This window comes from Dufourea novaeangliae, unplaced genomic scaffold (assembly GCF_001272555.1).
Source record: "Dufourea novaeangliae isolate 0120121106 unplaced genomic scaffold, ASM127255v1 scaffold299, whole genome shotgun sequence".
Classification (NCBI taxonomy): domain Eukaryota; kingdom Metazoa; phylum Arthropoda; class Insecta; order Hymenoptera; family Halictidae; genus Dufourea; species Dufourea novaeangliae.
In genome coordinates, this window is record NW_015374192.1 from 223768 (window position 1) to 239981 (window position 16214).

The 16214-nt window shown below is 43.6% G+C and overlaps 1 protein-coding gene across 1 annotated transcript; it reads right to left on the bottom strand.

Moving 5' to 3' along the window:
* Positions 1–28: 28 nt before the first annotated feature.
* Positions 29–13220, bottom strand: LOC107192255 (sodium- and chloride-dependent transporter XTRP3). Its single transcript, XM_015581468.1, has 12 exons — positions 12717–13220; positions 7562–7794; positions 7284–7304; positions 6503–6724; positions 6212–6322; positions 5522–5739; positions 4954–5098; positions 4596–4797; positions 3940–4099; positions 3695–3857; positions 3067–3267; positions 29–1619 (listed from the first exon to the last, which is right to left on the bottom strand). Exons 1-12 carry the CDS (start codon positions 12964–12966, stop codon positions 1464–1466), a joined length of 2082 nt encoding a protein of 693 aa, XP_015436954.1. The 5' UTR covers positions 12967–13220; the 3' UTR covers positions 29–1463.
* Positions 13221–16214: the final 2994 nt, after the last annotated feature.

The window sequence follows — 16214 nt, forward strand, 5'->3', positions numbered from 1 at the left end:
ATAGTACTTTCAGGTTATAGTCTGCGTGATTTATACATTTATAACGTATCTGAAACTCTGAAATACAGTGTATCAGGAAGATCAATAAATTTTAGTATGATTTTATTTGGGATCTAATAGATCGTTCGACGTAGTAAAGGAATTTCCGTTTGATTTTAGGTTCTGTAAATAAATGTTCGACGAGTGGTATTTGCATAAGGATCATGCAGTCTAAGTTATAAATCTTGGGTCGTTTCAAAAGCAAGGTCGCTCCTAGGTTTGATGTTAGGTTCAAAAGAAATTGGAACTTTACAGAGCTCTGTTTCTTCAATTTCGTAATCATTCTTGGATCCTACCTTCGAATTCAGTTACTATTTAAATTTATATGACCGTGGTTCCCATCGCTACTTCGGTGTACTACAGTTAGAACAAAATCGAATCGAGATCTGTCGGGGGATACTATTATCGCCGTATTTCTTTTACACCAATTCTTCTCCGTTTCAGTTGACAGTTATATATATATATATATCTTCATTATTTGTACAACAGCATAAAGATAGAGAAATTATCGATTTATAGTAACAGGTTTCCCAACAGCCAAACCGATTTTGCTCTCCAACACAGTATCGATCACAATCAACTTTTGTACAACGTCGTTTCTCTGTTTTTTTTCACACGATTTTCTCATCATACCTTTTCCATCTCTCAAAACGTCAGATATCCTGTACGATTTATAAGCCCCTGACGAAAAAATAAGAAAAAAAAAACAAAGAAAATGGTCGTCGAACAACGCGGAAGACCGACCCGAAGCGTGTATGTCGTTTAAATCTGAACACGAGCGCGCGGACACAGCGCTCTTTGCTAACCGAGAGGTTGTGGGGATGGTTCCACGTTTCCTCGCGATGTAGGGAAGTCTAATTTCAACCTACGACGAGTTAAAATAATTTCAACGTTTCTCTGGAACGATCTCAACTACCGATTCCGACGAGCGAACGATCGATATTCTACCTCGAACGAAATCCCATCGCGAACGAAAACGAAAAACAAAAACCGTCGTCCTGGTGACGTTCAGGCCGTTTTGTGGGAACGTTTTTTTTTTCTCGCGTCTCACGATAGAATTGAGCAAACGAATCGACGAAACGATTTCTCTCTCTGTATTATTTGGTAGGATTGCAATTCAGTGCAATCGCCGAGCTTTCATTTTTGGACTGAATTTTCTCTGTCTCTCTTTCCTCTCTGCCATTTCTTTCCCTTCTTTGTTTAGTTTATTCGCTTCGCACGGTTTAAACCCGTGTCACGGGTTCGACGGAAGTTTGATATTGCTTTGGTAAGCACCGATCTCGTTCGGCGATACGCGACGACGACGGGGGTAAGGTGATCAGTGTCGTTTCACGGGTCGATCGATCGGCCCGATCATCACTCGTCCGTCTCGCGATGGAAACGGGGCGGGAGGTGATTGCGAACCCGTGGTCGTCACGTCCGTCTCAGAAGTCCATCACCTCCATTTTGAACGGTTTACCCTGATGAAGCTTGTTTGGCACGATCTTCGTGATCGGGGGCGCGCTGTTGTTGTCGTCGTCGCTGTTTATATCTTCGTCCTCCTCGGGGAAGTCCTCCAATCGGTCGTGATACTCGTCCATCTGTGGACCAGAGATCAGGCACGATTAAATACACCAGTATATATCGTCTTTCGCGGATTGAAAAACAAAAAAAAAACGGTGAACAAACAATTACAGCGCTATGTCTACGCGTGTGTATGTGACCGTTTCGAAACTATTACAGCGCGTTGTATACTTTAGCAGTGAACGATGTGCGTGGCTAAGTGATATATGTATAGACACTTCAAGCGTATATAGAAACTTTTAAGCCTCGAATATTTCGATGCAACTTCAGTTTTTTGGTTCGTTTGGCCAGGTGATATAGAGCCACAAGATCTCTATCAAGCATATACAGAAGAGTGTTTCAAAAACATAGGAAAATCCGCAACATACAAATGCAAAACGGTAAAGGACTTTCCGATTTGTATTTGCTCGAGGAATATGAACGTTACGGATTGTCCCATCTTTTTGGGACACCCTGTATACTATCTTCCACGAGACGCGCAAAAGCTCCTAAAAACTCTCTGACGTCTGTAGATACCTACTCTCCTATATTCGCGTGCCTCTCTCTGTTCGTCGTGCACGAGCATTAGCAGCTGAACCGTGAGGTAAACGACAGTGCTAAAAGCGGCGCTCACACAAAAGTAGTAGGCTACAGGCATTCCGTAAACGTTACATGTTATACTACGGACTCACGTGTGTAAGAGGGGGGTAGCTACGGAAGAAGCGATTTAATCGACGTTACCGCAGACCGAACGGACGCTTCCCTACAACTGGCAGGTATACGTCCAACGTGAATCCATTGTGCTTCGTTCGAGCTTAATCGGTCGCGCGCCTCGAGCACCTGTACCTCCACCTGACACACCACCAGGTCTTGGATCAGTGGTCTCGGCGCGCACCGATCAAGTCGTCCTTCATCCATGATCGATATAAGATTCTAAGCTAGCTTATGAGCGTGCATTGTGTTGTTACCTTTCGATTGGCTATACTCGAAGCAGAAAGTAGCGAGTGACAACGTTGGAGAAGAATTTTTAGAAGTCGCTTCTGTGTTCACGTTCAGTATCAACATTTGCCTTAGTGTATTACTTTATGAAATGCAATTTTGCATAAAAATCCGCAGTGTCGTGAAAAGGGTGCCAATACACGCGTCTACGTTCTTTCTACTTCGAGTAATATTTGCGATCGGTGATGGCGAAGAATTTTGGTGGAAGGCACGATGTGTGTGAACAACGACGCGACAACAGGGTACCTCTGCACGGACTGTGACCGATCAGCGGCATTGTACTTTTCACGTGTAGGATCCGTAACGGTGGAAACAGCAGATGCTATGAGAATTTAGTTTAGACGGGAAGCACACACAAAGACATCGGTGCGTGTGTACAGAGATGTGTGAGTAGTATAACCAAATCGATCGATGGATACCGTGAACCATGTCGATGAAACGAGCGCGTAGAGGCTAGAATTTCACTTTTCTTTCTTCCATACTCACATCAACGTCGCCCATCATCTCTTTGGTAGACACTGTGGTGTCTATACGTCGTATACTGCCCTGATGGATGTCTACGTCGAGTTTGACGCACTGGAATCGCCTTAGTAGAAAAACGATCGGTATCGGCGCAATCCCCGCGCAGATGATCACGATCGCTACGGCCAGTATCCAGCTAGGGTAACTGGTCGCCACCGCCATACCCTAAAATGGAGGGATACGATTAACGATGCAAAGCTGTTTATCGTGGTGGCATGAGTGATACTTTTCAATTTAAATATTGATATGTAATGCGACGATAGATTCCAGTATCGATACCCAACTTATAAATATTGAAGTTTGGATATAATCGCTGCATTTGTCGTAACATAACAGGTCGTGAGGAAAATGGACCAATTACGAGCTTCTCATAAAGTTTGCGATTGATCGATTTTTTGTCCACACTGGTACCTGAGAATCTGCTTTAGTAAATATCAGCTTAAATAAATAATTTATTTTCATTTTTGAATTTTATTACTTCCAATTTAATCAATATTTTATTCTTGATATGCATGTGTATCGATACGTATCGATACAATTCCAATGTATCGTTATCACTGGATGGTATAGCATCTGTGGGATGTATCCTTACTTGCGTGGCGTCCCATGCGGAATACTGAGGTTTCTTGATGAACATCGACGCTATACTGGAGAGTAGAATACAACCCATAATTAGAGGGGCGAGAAAACGCCAAGTGACCTGCCAGTACGGCCCCGGTCTGTATCCCGTCATTTCTTCGATATCCTTGGTGAACCTACAAGATTTCGTATTTAATTATTCGCTGGTTCGTTTCTTTTGAATTTTTAATAATGGTGGAAGTTATTAAAATATGGTACTTTTCGTGGCCGTAGATAAAGACGACCGAGAGCATTTCCATGAGCGCGACCATCACCAGGCCGATAGTACCAGCGAAACTGTCGAACATCTTCAGCCAGTATTCTCCCGCGCCGGTGCAGAAGATCAGACCAACGAAGAAACATATGGTACACACCACCCCTAAGACAGAGAGGATCGTTTAGTACAGGGTGTGAAACAAAAAAAATGGGTTCGTAACTTCTGGGGTAGATAGTACTTGTCAAATGATGAACAAAGTCCTGATAAACATTGGTGGAAAAATTAATACTTTTAAAATCATAAACAATTTTCGGTTTCGGTTGAAGCAATTGACTTTCTCGCCTCGGGAGCTATCATATAATATGAAAAAGAAATGCAGAAAATTGTAAGTAAAACTAGTAAAAATTATGGAATATCTTTTTTAACCAGGAAAATGAGAAATGATAAAATAATCAATTATTTCCATACGGTAGGGTAGCTCTCGAAGTAAGAAAATCTGTCACTCTATCTAAAACAAAAAATTGTTTGTAACTTTGAAAATATTACTTTTTCGAACCACGTTGAATGAACCCTTTTTTTCTTTCACCCTGCATATACCACGATGGAAAAGGGGTCTATCGTGCCTGTAGGTAGGATAATGTAGGGAAGTCTATCGTACCTGTTATGTATTGCTTCTTGATTCTCTTGAAAAGATCTATGTCGAATATAACGCACAGCATGCCTTCCAGTATACCGATCTGGGAGCCCAAACCGAGAGCTAGAAGCATCATGAAGAAGATGCACGACCAGAACGGCGCACCAGGTAATTCGACTATTGCCTGCGTGAAGACTATGAAAGCCAGTCCTGTGCCTTCGGCGGCCTAACGATCAATCAGAATCGGTAAAGTAGGTATATCGTGAAACGAAACGTTTCGGAATCACCTTAATTTAGTAGCGACAATTTGATGAGAAAACCAGCCGCTTGACAGATTAATATTTATATGTATAAAGAGACGAAGAAAACGTTGGACTCTTACGTTATCCAACTGTTCGCTGAGACTACACCTGCCGAGAGTGAAGTTCATCGCAGACACGTTCAACTTGTTCACAATGTCCTCGTACTCGTCCATGGTGATGTTCGGATGCGTTATTAGTCCATTCTCGAAGAGTAAGTCTTTATTACTGGAAATGGGATAAACATTTGGCGTGAATTCTCTCCGTTGAAGTCTGAATTCAATAGCCGTAAAGTCTGATTAGTAGACTACAGATGTGATATGCAAATTTACAATTGTGAACACTAATATAGAAATAAAAAAAAATTTCACAGGAATTTCTTTTCTATACTATGGGTTTTAATATGTTAATGATAATGAATAAGTATAATAATATTAAATTTCATTGTAAATTTTATTTTGCTACGTTTTGCAATTCAGGGGACGTTATAAATGCATAAACATTCGTAGTTTACTGATTAGTATTAACAATTTATTGACCGGCAGCTAATTAATAGGGTTTTAAATTTCAGTGTTTATAGATAAAACGCCTATTATAACCAGTAGATAATGTGTTAATTAACTCAGGTGTTGTTCGTAAGAGTCCGTTTACCTGGCGAGGCACTTGTCGACGTTCGTCATCGCCTTGAACCCCAAAATGGCGAATATCACGACGCAACAACCGCTGACCAAGAGCACGTCCCGGACGCAGTTGTTGTCCGGCGTGTTGTACGAACCGAATGCGATCAACGAGCCGAACGCTAGCCCGAAACTGTAAAAAACCTGGGTCGCCGCGTCGAGCCAGACCGTCGGTTCTAACAGTTTCTCGATCTACAAAAGTAAATGGAGGCAACAATTAGAGAGAAAAAACTATATTAACAAAAGAAATAAGTATACAGGGTGGGATACCTAAAACAGGCCGCTTGAATGTCTTGGCTGTTGCTGGTGATAGAGAAAACAGGTTTCAAACTAAACTTGCATAGGGTATCGAGGAGTACATTATTTGATATAAATAATTTTTTGATAGGTGGACGCGTAGAGGTCATATGAAGGTCAACTTCATTTTTTCGTTTTACGCGTCTTAAAACGCTCTACTAGAAGTTGACCTTCCTATGACCTCTACGCGTCCACCTATCGAAAAACTATTCACATCAAATTATGTGCTCGTCGATACCCCTATGCAACGTTGGTCCGACACATTCTTTTTCCTATCATCAGTAACAGTCGACATATAATTCAGGTGGTCTGTTCCAGGTGTCTCACCCTCTACACCAAGTGTATAAAACGGAGATTGATCAATTACCTTTGGCGTGTACATATGGGCCAATCCAGCGCTGGCACCTTTTAACGTTATTCCACGAATAAAAAAGATAGTAAGCACCAAATACGGGAACATGGATGTAAAATATACCACCTTTAAATCAAGCAAAGAAATAAGTCGTTGACACAGTAATCTGGACTGTTGCGTTTACGAGGAGACGTGTTAGTTCGGTGGGGTACGTGGGGAGGCTGTTCGTGGCGCGGTGGGAGAAAAAGCAAACGCGGTCCTCGCAAGGAAAAGAAAGAAGTAACGGAGCACTTCGCGTCTTTTTACCTTTCCCGACGATTGTATTCCCTTCATCACGATAAAGAAGACGACGATCCAGCTGAGCAGCAGACAAAGAACGATCCACCACTTCAGACTCTGACCGTCCTCGATCGACGGCGCGGCGTCTAGCGTCGTTCGGTACCAAAAGTAGGCAGTCTCGGAACTCTTGACGCATTCTTCGACGGGCTTACCGTCCACTTCCGGACATTTCGCCCAGGGCAACGGCTCCTGTATATTCATAACCATTCAATCTTCAGTGAGATCAGGAGCAGTGAAATGTATCAGGATATATTCCGGAATACTATTGCGTATCTTTAATCACTTTCTTTCACATTATATTCTATAGTATGTCCGTTTCAAGTGTATACTCATGCGTAAAAAGTAGTTATATGTCTTTAAGAGGAAACACCACTGTAATATTCGATTTGAAATTTTCAGATAGTGTTTTTGGAGAGTTAAACTTTAAAAAACGTATTTTAAAAAGATCGATTTTTTTTAAGTTTCACAGTGGCGTTCCTCCTTAATAATACTGACTTGTACCCTACAAACTCTAGGGGCGGCGTCAATCGGAGGATTACATTCTTTTTCTCTCTGTATTCTCGCAAACACGCAATATTTGCCCGGAAACATCCTAATCCGTATAATATCGTTCGAGAAACGTGCTTTATGGTAGAAAGCGTCTACGTTCAACAATCTCTACGTCATGCTTAGCTGGATATGCTCATCTCTTTCGTATTCTCAGTGGTATGCGATAAACACAGTAGTGTGATCGTTGAATTATACTTACGCCGAATTTAATCGTGACCGCCTAACCAAGCGCAGCGTGAAACATAAATCGTTATGGTTATTCAAAAGGATCGACGACGGAGTAGGGGGCGGGGGAGATTGGTAAATGTGTCCGATTCGTTCGCCTGCGTTCCGCGTATTCCGTCGATCAAGTTTAATCCTCGATAAGCACGTGTTCGGTCCGGATCGGTCCGGATCGGACTTGTTTCGACGGAATAAACACGGATCGATCGATCGATCCGTTTAATCAGCAGCAATAGAGGAATCAGGGGAACTCACCATGAGCGAATTGAACAGGTAATAGAAGCACCAGGTGATGATGACGTTGTAGTAAAGGGCGACGAAGAAGGTGACGATACAAGAGGCTATCCCAATCCCTCCTAGCCACGGGTGTATTGTGTTCCATACGCCGAGGGCGCCCTGTCGCATACGTTGACCGAGACCCAGCTCGATCAGGAAGAGGGGTATACCCTCTAGGATTAGCATCACGAAAAAGGGGATGAGAAAGGCACCTGAAAAGCGTACCCCCACATAATAAAATTTTCCTTCTCTCTCTCTCTTTCTATACACATACAATTTCATTGAAAAGTGATTCTCTTTATTTGGTCCCCGTGTAAAATAATATCGTTCATATTGAGTCTCCCCTCTCCGTTCAGCAGCGATCCTCTTGTTCCTACGACCCCTTATTACCGAATGAATGCGCAACCGTTCTCTTTTTTAATCTCTACTACCCATTTGTTAGCCATGGTTCTGCCGTGTCTCTGCTTAGAGAATATGTTCCTTCGTTCCCTCCTTTTCTTTTTTCACGGCAATCTAGTTCCGTGGCAACAGCAGCCTGTGTGGCTGCTGCTGTTGGTTCGGTATTGATCGTGTGACGGCCGTACATACGTGCACACACCGTGTAACCCTTCGATCTCTCGCCCGGTCCATGCTTTTCTTCAACTCTCTCTCTCTCTCTCTCTCGAAAGCGTTTCGCCGAGCGCGTCGTAAACGCGACGGCAGTGGGCTGATATTGATCAACGACGATGGCACGCTGCGTTGCAATTTCCAGCGCAACGCGCGCGAAAAACGAAAGAATAAAACTGCTTCGTTAGATCTTTTTGTGGAAGGTCGTCACGGACGGAGTCGAGACTACGCAGCTGCTGCTGGCTGCAACTGGCTCGCAACGATTGGGAGTTACAAGGGACGAGACTTGGTTCGCGTAGGAGAAACTACCCCTTACATCTTTAAAGTATTCAGACCCTGCAATCACATCGGTGCTAGATTTCCCCAGCGATAGCTAAAGGTCGAGGCTGACTATGACGTTCAATAGGGTGATTGGGGTACCGGAGAGCGTGTTATACAGGGTGAAACTGAAGAAAAGGGTTGATAATTTGAGGGGTAGATAGCACCAATTGAAGAAAAAATGTTCTGATGAACATGGGTCGAAAAATTCGTATTATCAAAGTTTTTTTCATCATTTAGCAAGTACTATCTACCTTAAAAGTTATGAATCTTTTTTTTCGTTTCATCTCGTATAATTATCAAGTCCGTCTAAATTCTATGTTTGTTGTTACACAGATGAATTATTGAAGGCTGCGGCCCTAAGGATTTTACGTATCTCGACGTGTGATCTAAACGGCCCCACCAGGAAATATCTAAAAATGTTCGAATCCAGTTCTTTAAATAATTTCGTATGGATCCCCCTAAAACGCTACCCTCACCTCAAACAAGGGAGGTTAGAATCACCATCGGTAAGGAAGTAATTGCTTCTGGTTTGCGTTACCACGCGCCGAGGGCCTAGCGGAGGAGGTTTAATCGAAATCGATTGGAAGGCACCACGATTCATGAATGCAACCCCCGTCATCAACGCGCGTTGCAGATGTTAAACGATTACATGTGTCGTCTCTGTCTTCTCACTCTCTCTTCCTTTGGCGATAGAATGGTAAAAAATCGATCGATGCGCGTCGGACGTCGGCGTCGGTCTGAACGGTGTCGGCCTCGAAGCCGGTGTCGTGCCGCGGCACGGGGGAAAATTCCATTGAAAGTCGAGGAGGACTCCGAGACTTGATATTTCGATGCAAGGGTGCAACTATACTTATATCGATTCGAAGCCAAGAACTTGGATATCCACGGAAGTCTTGGTGGGTCTACAAAGCAGCACTGCGATAACGCTTCCACCTCGAAATAGTGATTTTGTTAAAATTTTCAGAGGCCCGCGGATCTTTGAAGCCGTTGAGGCTAAATCTACTAGCTAGAGTATCGAGAAGGCTAATGTCATTTAGAACAGAGATGGACAAATTCATTGTCTAGATAAAGAGTTTCGCATGAAAGATAAAAACGTACTTCGTCATTTTTAATCGTTTAAACGTGGAAATTCCATTTCTTATAATAAAATAATACTTCTTCTTGAATGGGTCGACATTTGGCAAACAAGTATTTAATTAACTGTTTAAAGCTCAGGATGACACCCTTAGATACTGTTGCATTTCACTATCTAAATTCGAATAAAATTCTGCCCAACTCTGTGATTCAGAACAATATTTAGGGAAACTATCAATCGTATATTAACGACTTCTTCATATCTGAACCCTTTTAGGCACTTACAGCACAAATCTTCGATGCCCATATCATATACCTTCTACTTCTACATGTTCTCCTCAGTGTTGGGGTAGAATTTATTGTATATACTTTCAATTAGTTAATTCATATTAAGATGAAGATATGATTCGGTGACTTTATAAGAATCAACTGATCAAAGTTACGAACGTTAATTTCTACCCAACACTGGTACCTATTCGCGTGTGTTAAGGTATAGGGGACAACTTCAGTTAGAGGATCACCGAAGCTATCAGATCCCAGATAGCGTAACCTAGCCAGATGTTCGGGAAAGTGAAGCGTGTTTCGCGTGTTTGGTATCGAGTGCTACCGGAATAGATTCGGTTCAAGTGAAATGCGGGTACCCGGTCATCCAGAGTATCGATAGGGGGGTCACTTCAGGGAATCATGGACGCGATCAACCAGCCAGAGACGAACGGAATCGCGGTTCCCTTTGCGCAGCGTGAACATCTCTTTCTCTCCCACCAAAGAGTGAACGTCTTTCTCTGTCTTTCTCCCTCTGTATTTCCAGAAGGACAGAAAGGGAGGGGGAGTTCGTCGATGGAAACTTCCGCGGCCAAGCGAAAATTTGCGGGGGCGTGGGTCTGATTTAACGGTCGCGTATAAACCCCTCGCGGCTCGACTGTGACGTAACACGCGCTTACACGGTCGTGATTTCAATCGCGATCAGGCCTGCCACCCTCGCCACTCTCGTGCCTCTTCGCCCACGTGATCCACGCTGTCTAGGCGCGCGCGATACATGGACAGGCACCACTTTTGTGTCGTACCTTGAAGTACAGGGTGAGTCGATAAGAGGAATTATCTAAAATAACTCGTTATTTATTGGTTGTGTCATAAAACGTTTTAAATGAATTATGTTGCTTTCGATGGGGCTCGCCAGGTGGATACAATTTCATTTTTTTATATCTTATATTTTCTGAGATCTCAAGGTAATCTTGAGCTTTTCCAAGGTCAGTGAATATTTTTGTTAATGCTGCATTGTAGCCGATAAAAAGACGAGTTCAACGACCTGTAATAAGGTCTGGGGGAAAAACATTCATTGACCTTGAAAAAACAACGGTTGTTGTAACCTAACCCAGACCATTTGAACTCTCCGACCCGAAGGAATTCGATTAATTTATTCAGTACCTAATATATCATTTACAAATTATTTTACAATCGATACAATACGACCTTCTTTTCTCTTACATCACGTAACTCTCAAATTGAGTTCAGTCTAATTAATTATTTCTGCATTTTTTTTTGCACTATTGCTTTGAATAATTGTGCGTTTCGCTTTATTGAAATCGATAAAATGATTTTCGACCAAAATTTTCCTACAATTATACATATACTTTACTGTGCGCCGTTCTGTCCGCGGTGTTTCCAACGGAATGTAATCGAGTTACCACCGACCCGCGGTATAGGTCGCGGCGGAAGATGCCAGACCGCGAAGGGGGGTTCAAGGGCGAATTTTATAGGATTTTATCGTTTCCCCAGGTTTCCTTCCGTGGATTTTGGCGGGCGAAACGGGGCGTGGAGGGGGAGAGCACGCGACACGAAACGAGGCTGTAGCGCACGGAAGAAAAATAGCCCCGGACGCGCGCGTCGCTGGATGATTCCGCCTCCATGGAATTCCGTGGATACGCGAAAGACTCGGAATGATAGGAATATATATTTTTAAGCGGCTCTCAGTGTGACCGAAAATAGCTTGTTACGGTTTACGTGGTCGTTCGCCGCCGTATCTTTAGAGGCTGTGCGCGGTGTCGTTTCGGTTGGAGAACGGAGAACGTTAAAGAACTTTTCGGAACAAGAGCTCGATGCTGATCGAGCAACGATAATTCACACGGAGAGAAAGTTGCGACATACAGAGCGTAACAGAAATAAGTGGATAGTTGTTTTTGGGGGTGTAGTATACTCGTTTTAAGGGTGAACAGGGTTATGAATGAAACACTTCCTATTTAGTAGTTTCGTTTTGGAAAAGCTACTAGGACACTTTTGGATGTTCCTCGAGTGTCTCGATATAGGGTCATTCGACTTTGTTGAAACTTGAATATCTTGCATTCTTCGGTGATATATAAACGTGTTTCGAACGATTTTTGATAAGTTTCAAAAATCTTTCGTAATATAATAAATTTCAAAAGTTGAAAACTGCGATTGAATTAAGTGTCGAATATTCAACGAAAGGTAATCGTGTATCTTGAAATGAAAGAGCTTCTAAACCCACGTGTTTACACGACCCAATTTTCATCCTTAACCTCTTCAGGGATTCTGACACATATGTGTACGTTTAGTTTCTCTTTCACTATTCAAACATCGTTTCAAAACATATAATGAACTTTTCGGGTCTTAATAAATTCGTCCCTGAAAAGGTTAACCCTTTAACGCCCAGTGTTGATAATAAATAAAAAAAAGAAAAAAATGAAGAAAAATAGATGTGTTTAATATCGATGTTTTCGACTTCAAAATAACAAGATACAACATATACAGGGTGTTCCGCTTAAAACAGGCCACCTAAATATTTACTCTGTCTGTGATCATACGAGAAATATTTGTTACGTAATTTAAATGGCTTCAAGAAACGAATCAGATGGTGGAAAAAATTATATAAGTGAATTAAAAATTTTTAGAGTTCAAGATCATTTCAAGGTCATACTATTATACATTGATGAATGCATAATAATGTGGACTATAACATACAACAGGAAAAATTATGCGCATATACGTAAAAACACATGGGTGATCTTGAAAAAACTCGTACTTTTCCAACAACGATTTAAGGGTCTGGGTGTTAAAGGGTTAAAGCGATCGAAAGGCGATATCACTCTCTGTGCGTTGTATCCCGCGATATGTTTACCTCCTCCATTCTGCTGGCACAGGTACGGGAACCTCCAGATATTCCCGAGGCCCACGCTGTACCCGATAATACTGAGGAAAAACTGCATCTTGCCGCTCCATGCCGCCCTATTGTCCTCCTTGTTCTCCTGGCTGCCGTTAGCATTTTGCGTACCAGCCACGACGATGGTCACGTTGTGCCCGGGTTGACGATTCTCGTTCAACGGAGCCAACTCGTGCCCGTTCCTAGTAGTCTCGTTTTTCACCACCATTCTTCACCTCGGTTGTGTGTCTAATTTCAAAGATTGAAACACAATAGCTATCTCTCCAACGGACGATTTGTATTCCCCGCTTTCCTCCCTTCTCTTGGGTTCACTACTCTCGAGTTTCTTCTTTCGCTTATATATACATATATATCTTCTCTGTTTCAAGACGTGTATGTCTCGAGCAGCTATTCGATGGACCAGCACCGATCAAGGATAACCTCGACGCCCTCGTTAGGCGATCGAGACGGGACGAACGATATCGCGGCAATTATCGAGGGAGCAACAATAGTAACAACAAGAACAACAACAACAAACGACGAAGGAGAACGTGTTTAAACGACGAAGACGCGAACGACCGACGGCAGTTTAGAACCGAAATGCCCGGACGAGTTTTTCGGTCGTTATTTTATTTATCGGATATATACATATATTTTTCTCGTGGTATACCGTTAATTACGTAATATAGTCGTTTCTCTGGTAGAAAAGAAAAATTCCTTAAGGTAACGCGGAAGGCATATCTGGTACGAAGAACGTGTGTGTATGTGTGTGTGTGTGTGTGGGTCTTTGTCGAACGTCGTCGCCCACGTTTTCCGCGAACACCGTGTAACGGGAGACGGACACGCCGTGTTTTTCCACCCTGTCTTGCGTTCGTCTACCCACGAAACGAGAGTGCGTCGAATCTCAGATCCGACGAAGGTGAACACGACGATCTTTCGAACGATTGAAAATTTCTGTAATCGATAAAATAACGACGTGAGTTTCGTACGAGCGGGGACAGTTTCGTCCTGTCTAATCGGAATTTTCTCTTTTTCCTATAAATTTCCACACGTTGCTTGCACGCTGAGATGTATAGATCGCCACAGGTTAACTTCTCGTGGAAAAGTTTTCCACAAAAAAAGAAAAACTCCGATTAATAGAAGAATTGAGAGGGATAGGGTTTACACGCGAGAACGATAAAGCGAATAGGAAGAAGGATACTTGTGTCGGGGGATGATATCGCAGAGAGACGCGTGCACGAGGAGGTTCGAGCGGGGTTCCGTTCGCGGAGGCGCGTGGGCATCGGTTCGGTCTTCGAAACAGTGCGTAGCATCGAGGTGATCCACGAGTGATCCTCACAGTTCAGGCACAAACGAAATACGAACGATCACTTTTAACGGCTCGAAGGATACGAATGAGGAAGCTCACGTTTCACGTCGCATACACGTCTATAGTCCTGGTACATGCCCTTTTCTCCTCTGGTCGGTTAATTCTATCTTCCCTCGCGTCTCGACGTGGCGGTGGTCCGGGATCTTTCTTTTCTCCTCTTTCGTTTCCCGTAAACGCTTGTCGCCTTCTCGATTGCCTGTGACATAAGATTCGTAGGCACCTAGGTCAGAAACAGCAGGAAAAGCTTCAGTGATCCTCTAGGATCGTCACCATCGTCCAGTATCCCTCCTCGTTGATCCACTAGTTTTCCAGGAATACTTTCGGAGACACGTTAGGATCCGTTCCTCTCTCACGACAAATCACACTGACTGGAGAACCTACTAGGGACTCTCGGTAAATTTATTTCGATCGGATGGTCCGCTGATCGAAGCGGCGCTCGCTCGAACGTGAATAGAAGGCGCATGGACGGCGACGGGAACGAACGATTTTCGGAGCCATGTAGCAGTTCCAGGTCCCGTGGTCGGTCTCCCTACCTCGCGGGGACGGCTATTTGTTTTCTGCTCGCGATGGTGGAGCACTTAGGTTTCTTTTCTTTTCTTCGTAATGGTTCCGTTCGTTTGGTATTATACGCGAAAAACACGATTCGGGAGCTGACGCGGTTGCGCGCGCGAAAACAAAATTCCTTAGTTCCTCTTGGCAGTCCTCGAGTTCGACCCCCAACTGACTAGAACTGGCGCTTGAACAGAGCTTGTATACTGCACGCCCTGTGTACACGGAACGTCAATAACCAACTGAACCTAACCACCGTTGCGCGCGGCAATGTGCGCGCGCGCGTGCTCACGCTCGTCGGGGATCGTCGCCGCCGAGACGACGGATTCGCGCGCGTACGCAACCGGCTAGGAGGGAACCAACCGACGAGCCGGAACCCTGGAACTTCAACAAAGCTTTCCGCCCGCTTTCGAACCCCCCGATTAGCCGTGGTAATTAGGTGTGTACATATGGCGTATACACGTTCCCTCCACTGTTGGGTCTTTCTCTCTGTCTCTCCACAGTTGGGGCTCACCTCCCTGAGTTTCCACTGCTGACCGACTTCGTTCAGGATATAGGGATGTTCGATTCCGAATCGATTTTTCGGAAGATCGATTCCCTTGGGTAACACATCGCCACCATGTATAACAGATACCGATAACTATGGGACCAGGTCTGAGACTTAAAAAAAGAGAAAACTATTACAGTAAATATTTAATGTTCAGTGGCTAAGAACCTCCGAACACTCATCGAGGATTTACTGTATTTTGCAAAGGTTTAATGAAGGTAATGTATTGAAACCAGGAATCGACAAAGTTATGAGACTTTCCAAAAGGTTCTATTTAAGACATGGACCGTGGAATGTTGTTGAAAAACGTTCTCATAATATAAGTTCCTACAAGAATAGACAAATAATAGTTCTAATTTCAACAGAGAATTTATAGAATTACTACGTATTTCAATTCATTCAAGTTATAAAAAAAATGTGACGTGTTATCCAAGGGAATCAATCTTTGGAAGAATCCAATCGGAATCGAACATCCTTAGTTCAGGGTAGGGCGAAGGGGTGGTGGGGGGTAGAAGATCGAAAGGATCCATCGTGAGAAGGGAATTGTACCCATTGCTCTATACCTCTGGCCTATAGGCATACCCATCCCTCCCCCGAAATCAGAAGCATTCCCTGACCTCAGTTTCCCGTGGACGCGTTGCATCCCTCAGGGAGCACGCGCGGCCGACTCTCACCGTTCCACCATCGATCTTCGGTCCCGCAGCCAATCACCCGCCATTTTCGTCCTCGAGACGGGATTGCCACCACCTGATCCGCTGGCGCGACTTTCTTCGCCTCGTCTTTACAAATAGAATTTTCGCCCCTACCACCCTCGACCCCCTCCTGGTTCCGTTCCCCTTCTCCCGTGGAAGGAGACTTTGGCGTTAATTGATCGGCCTGATGGTGTTGTGCCCTCCAGTTCGAGGGTATTAACGAAGATCCTTTTGAATCATTAAGGTGGTTCCTTGTCTCTCGTCTTCTCCCTCTAGTGGTTGGAGGCAATATATATATATATATATATATATATATATAT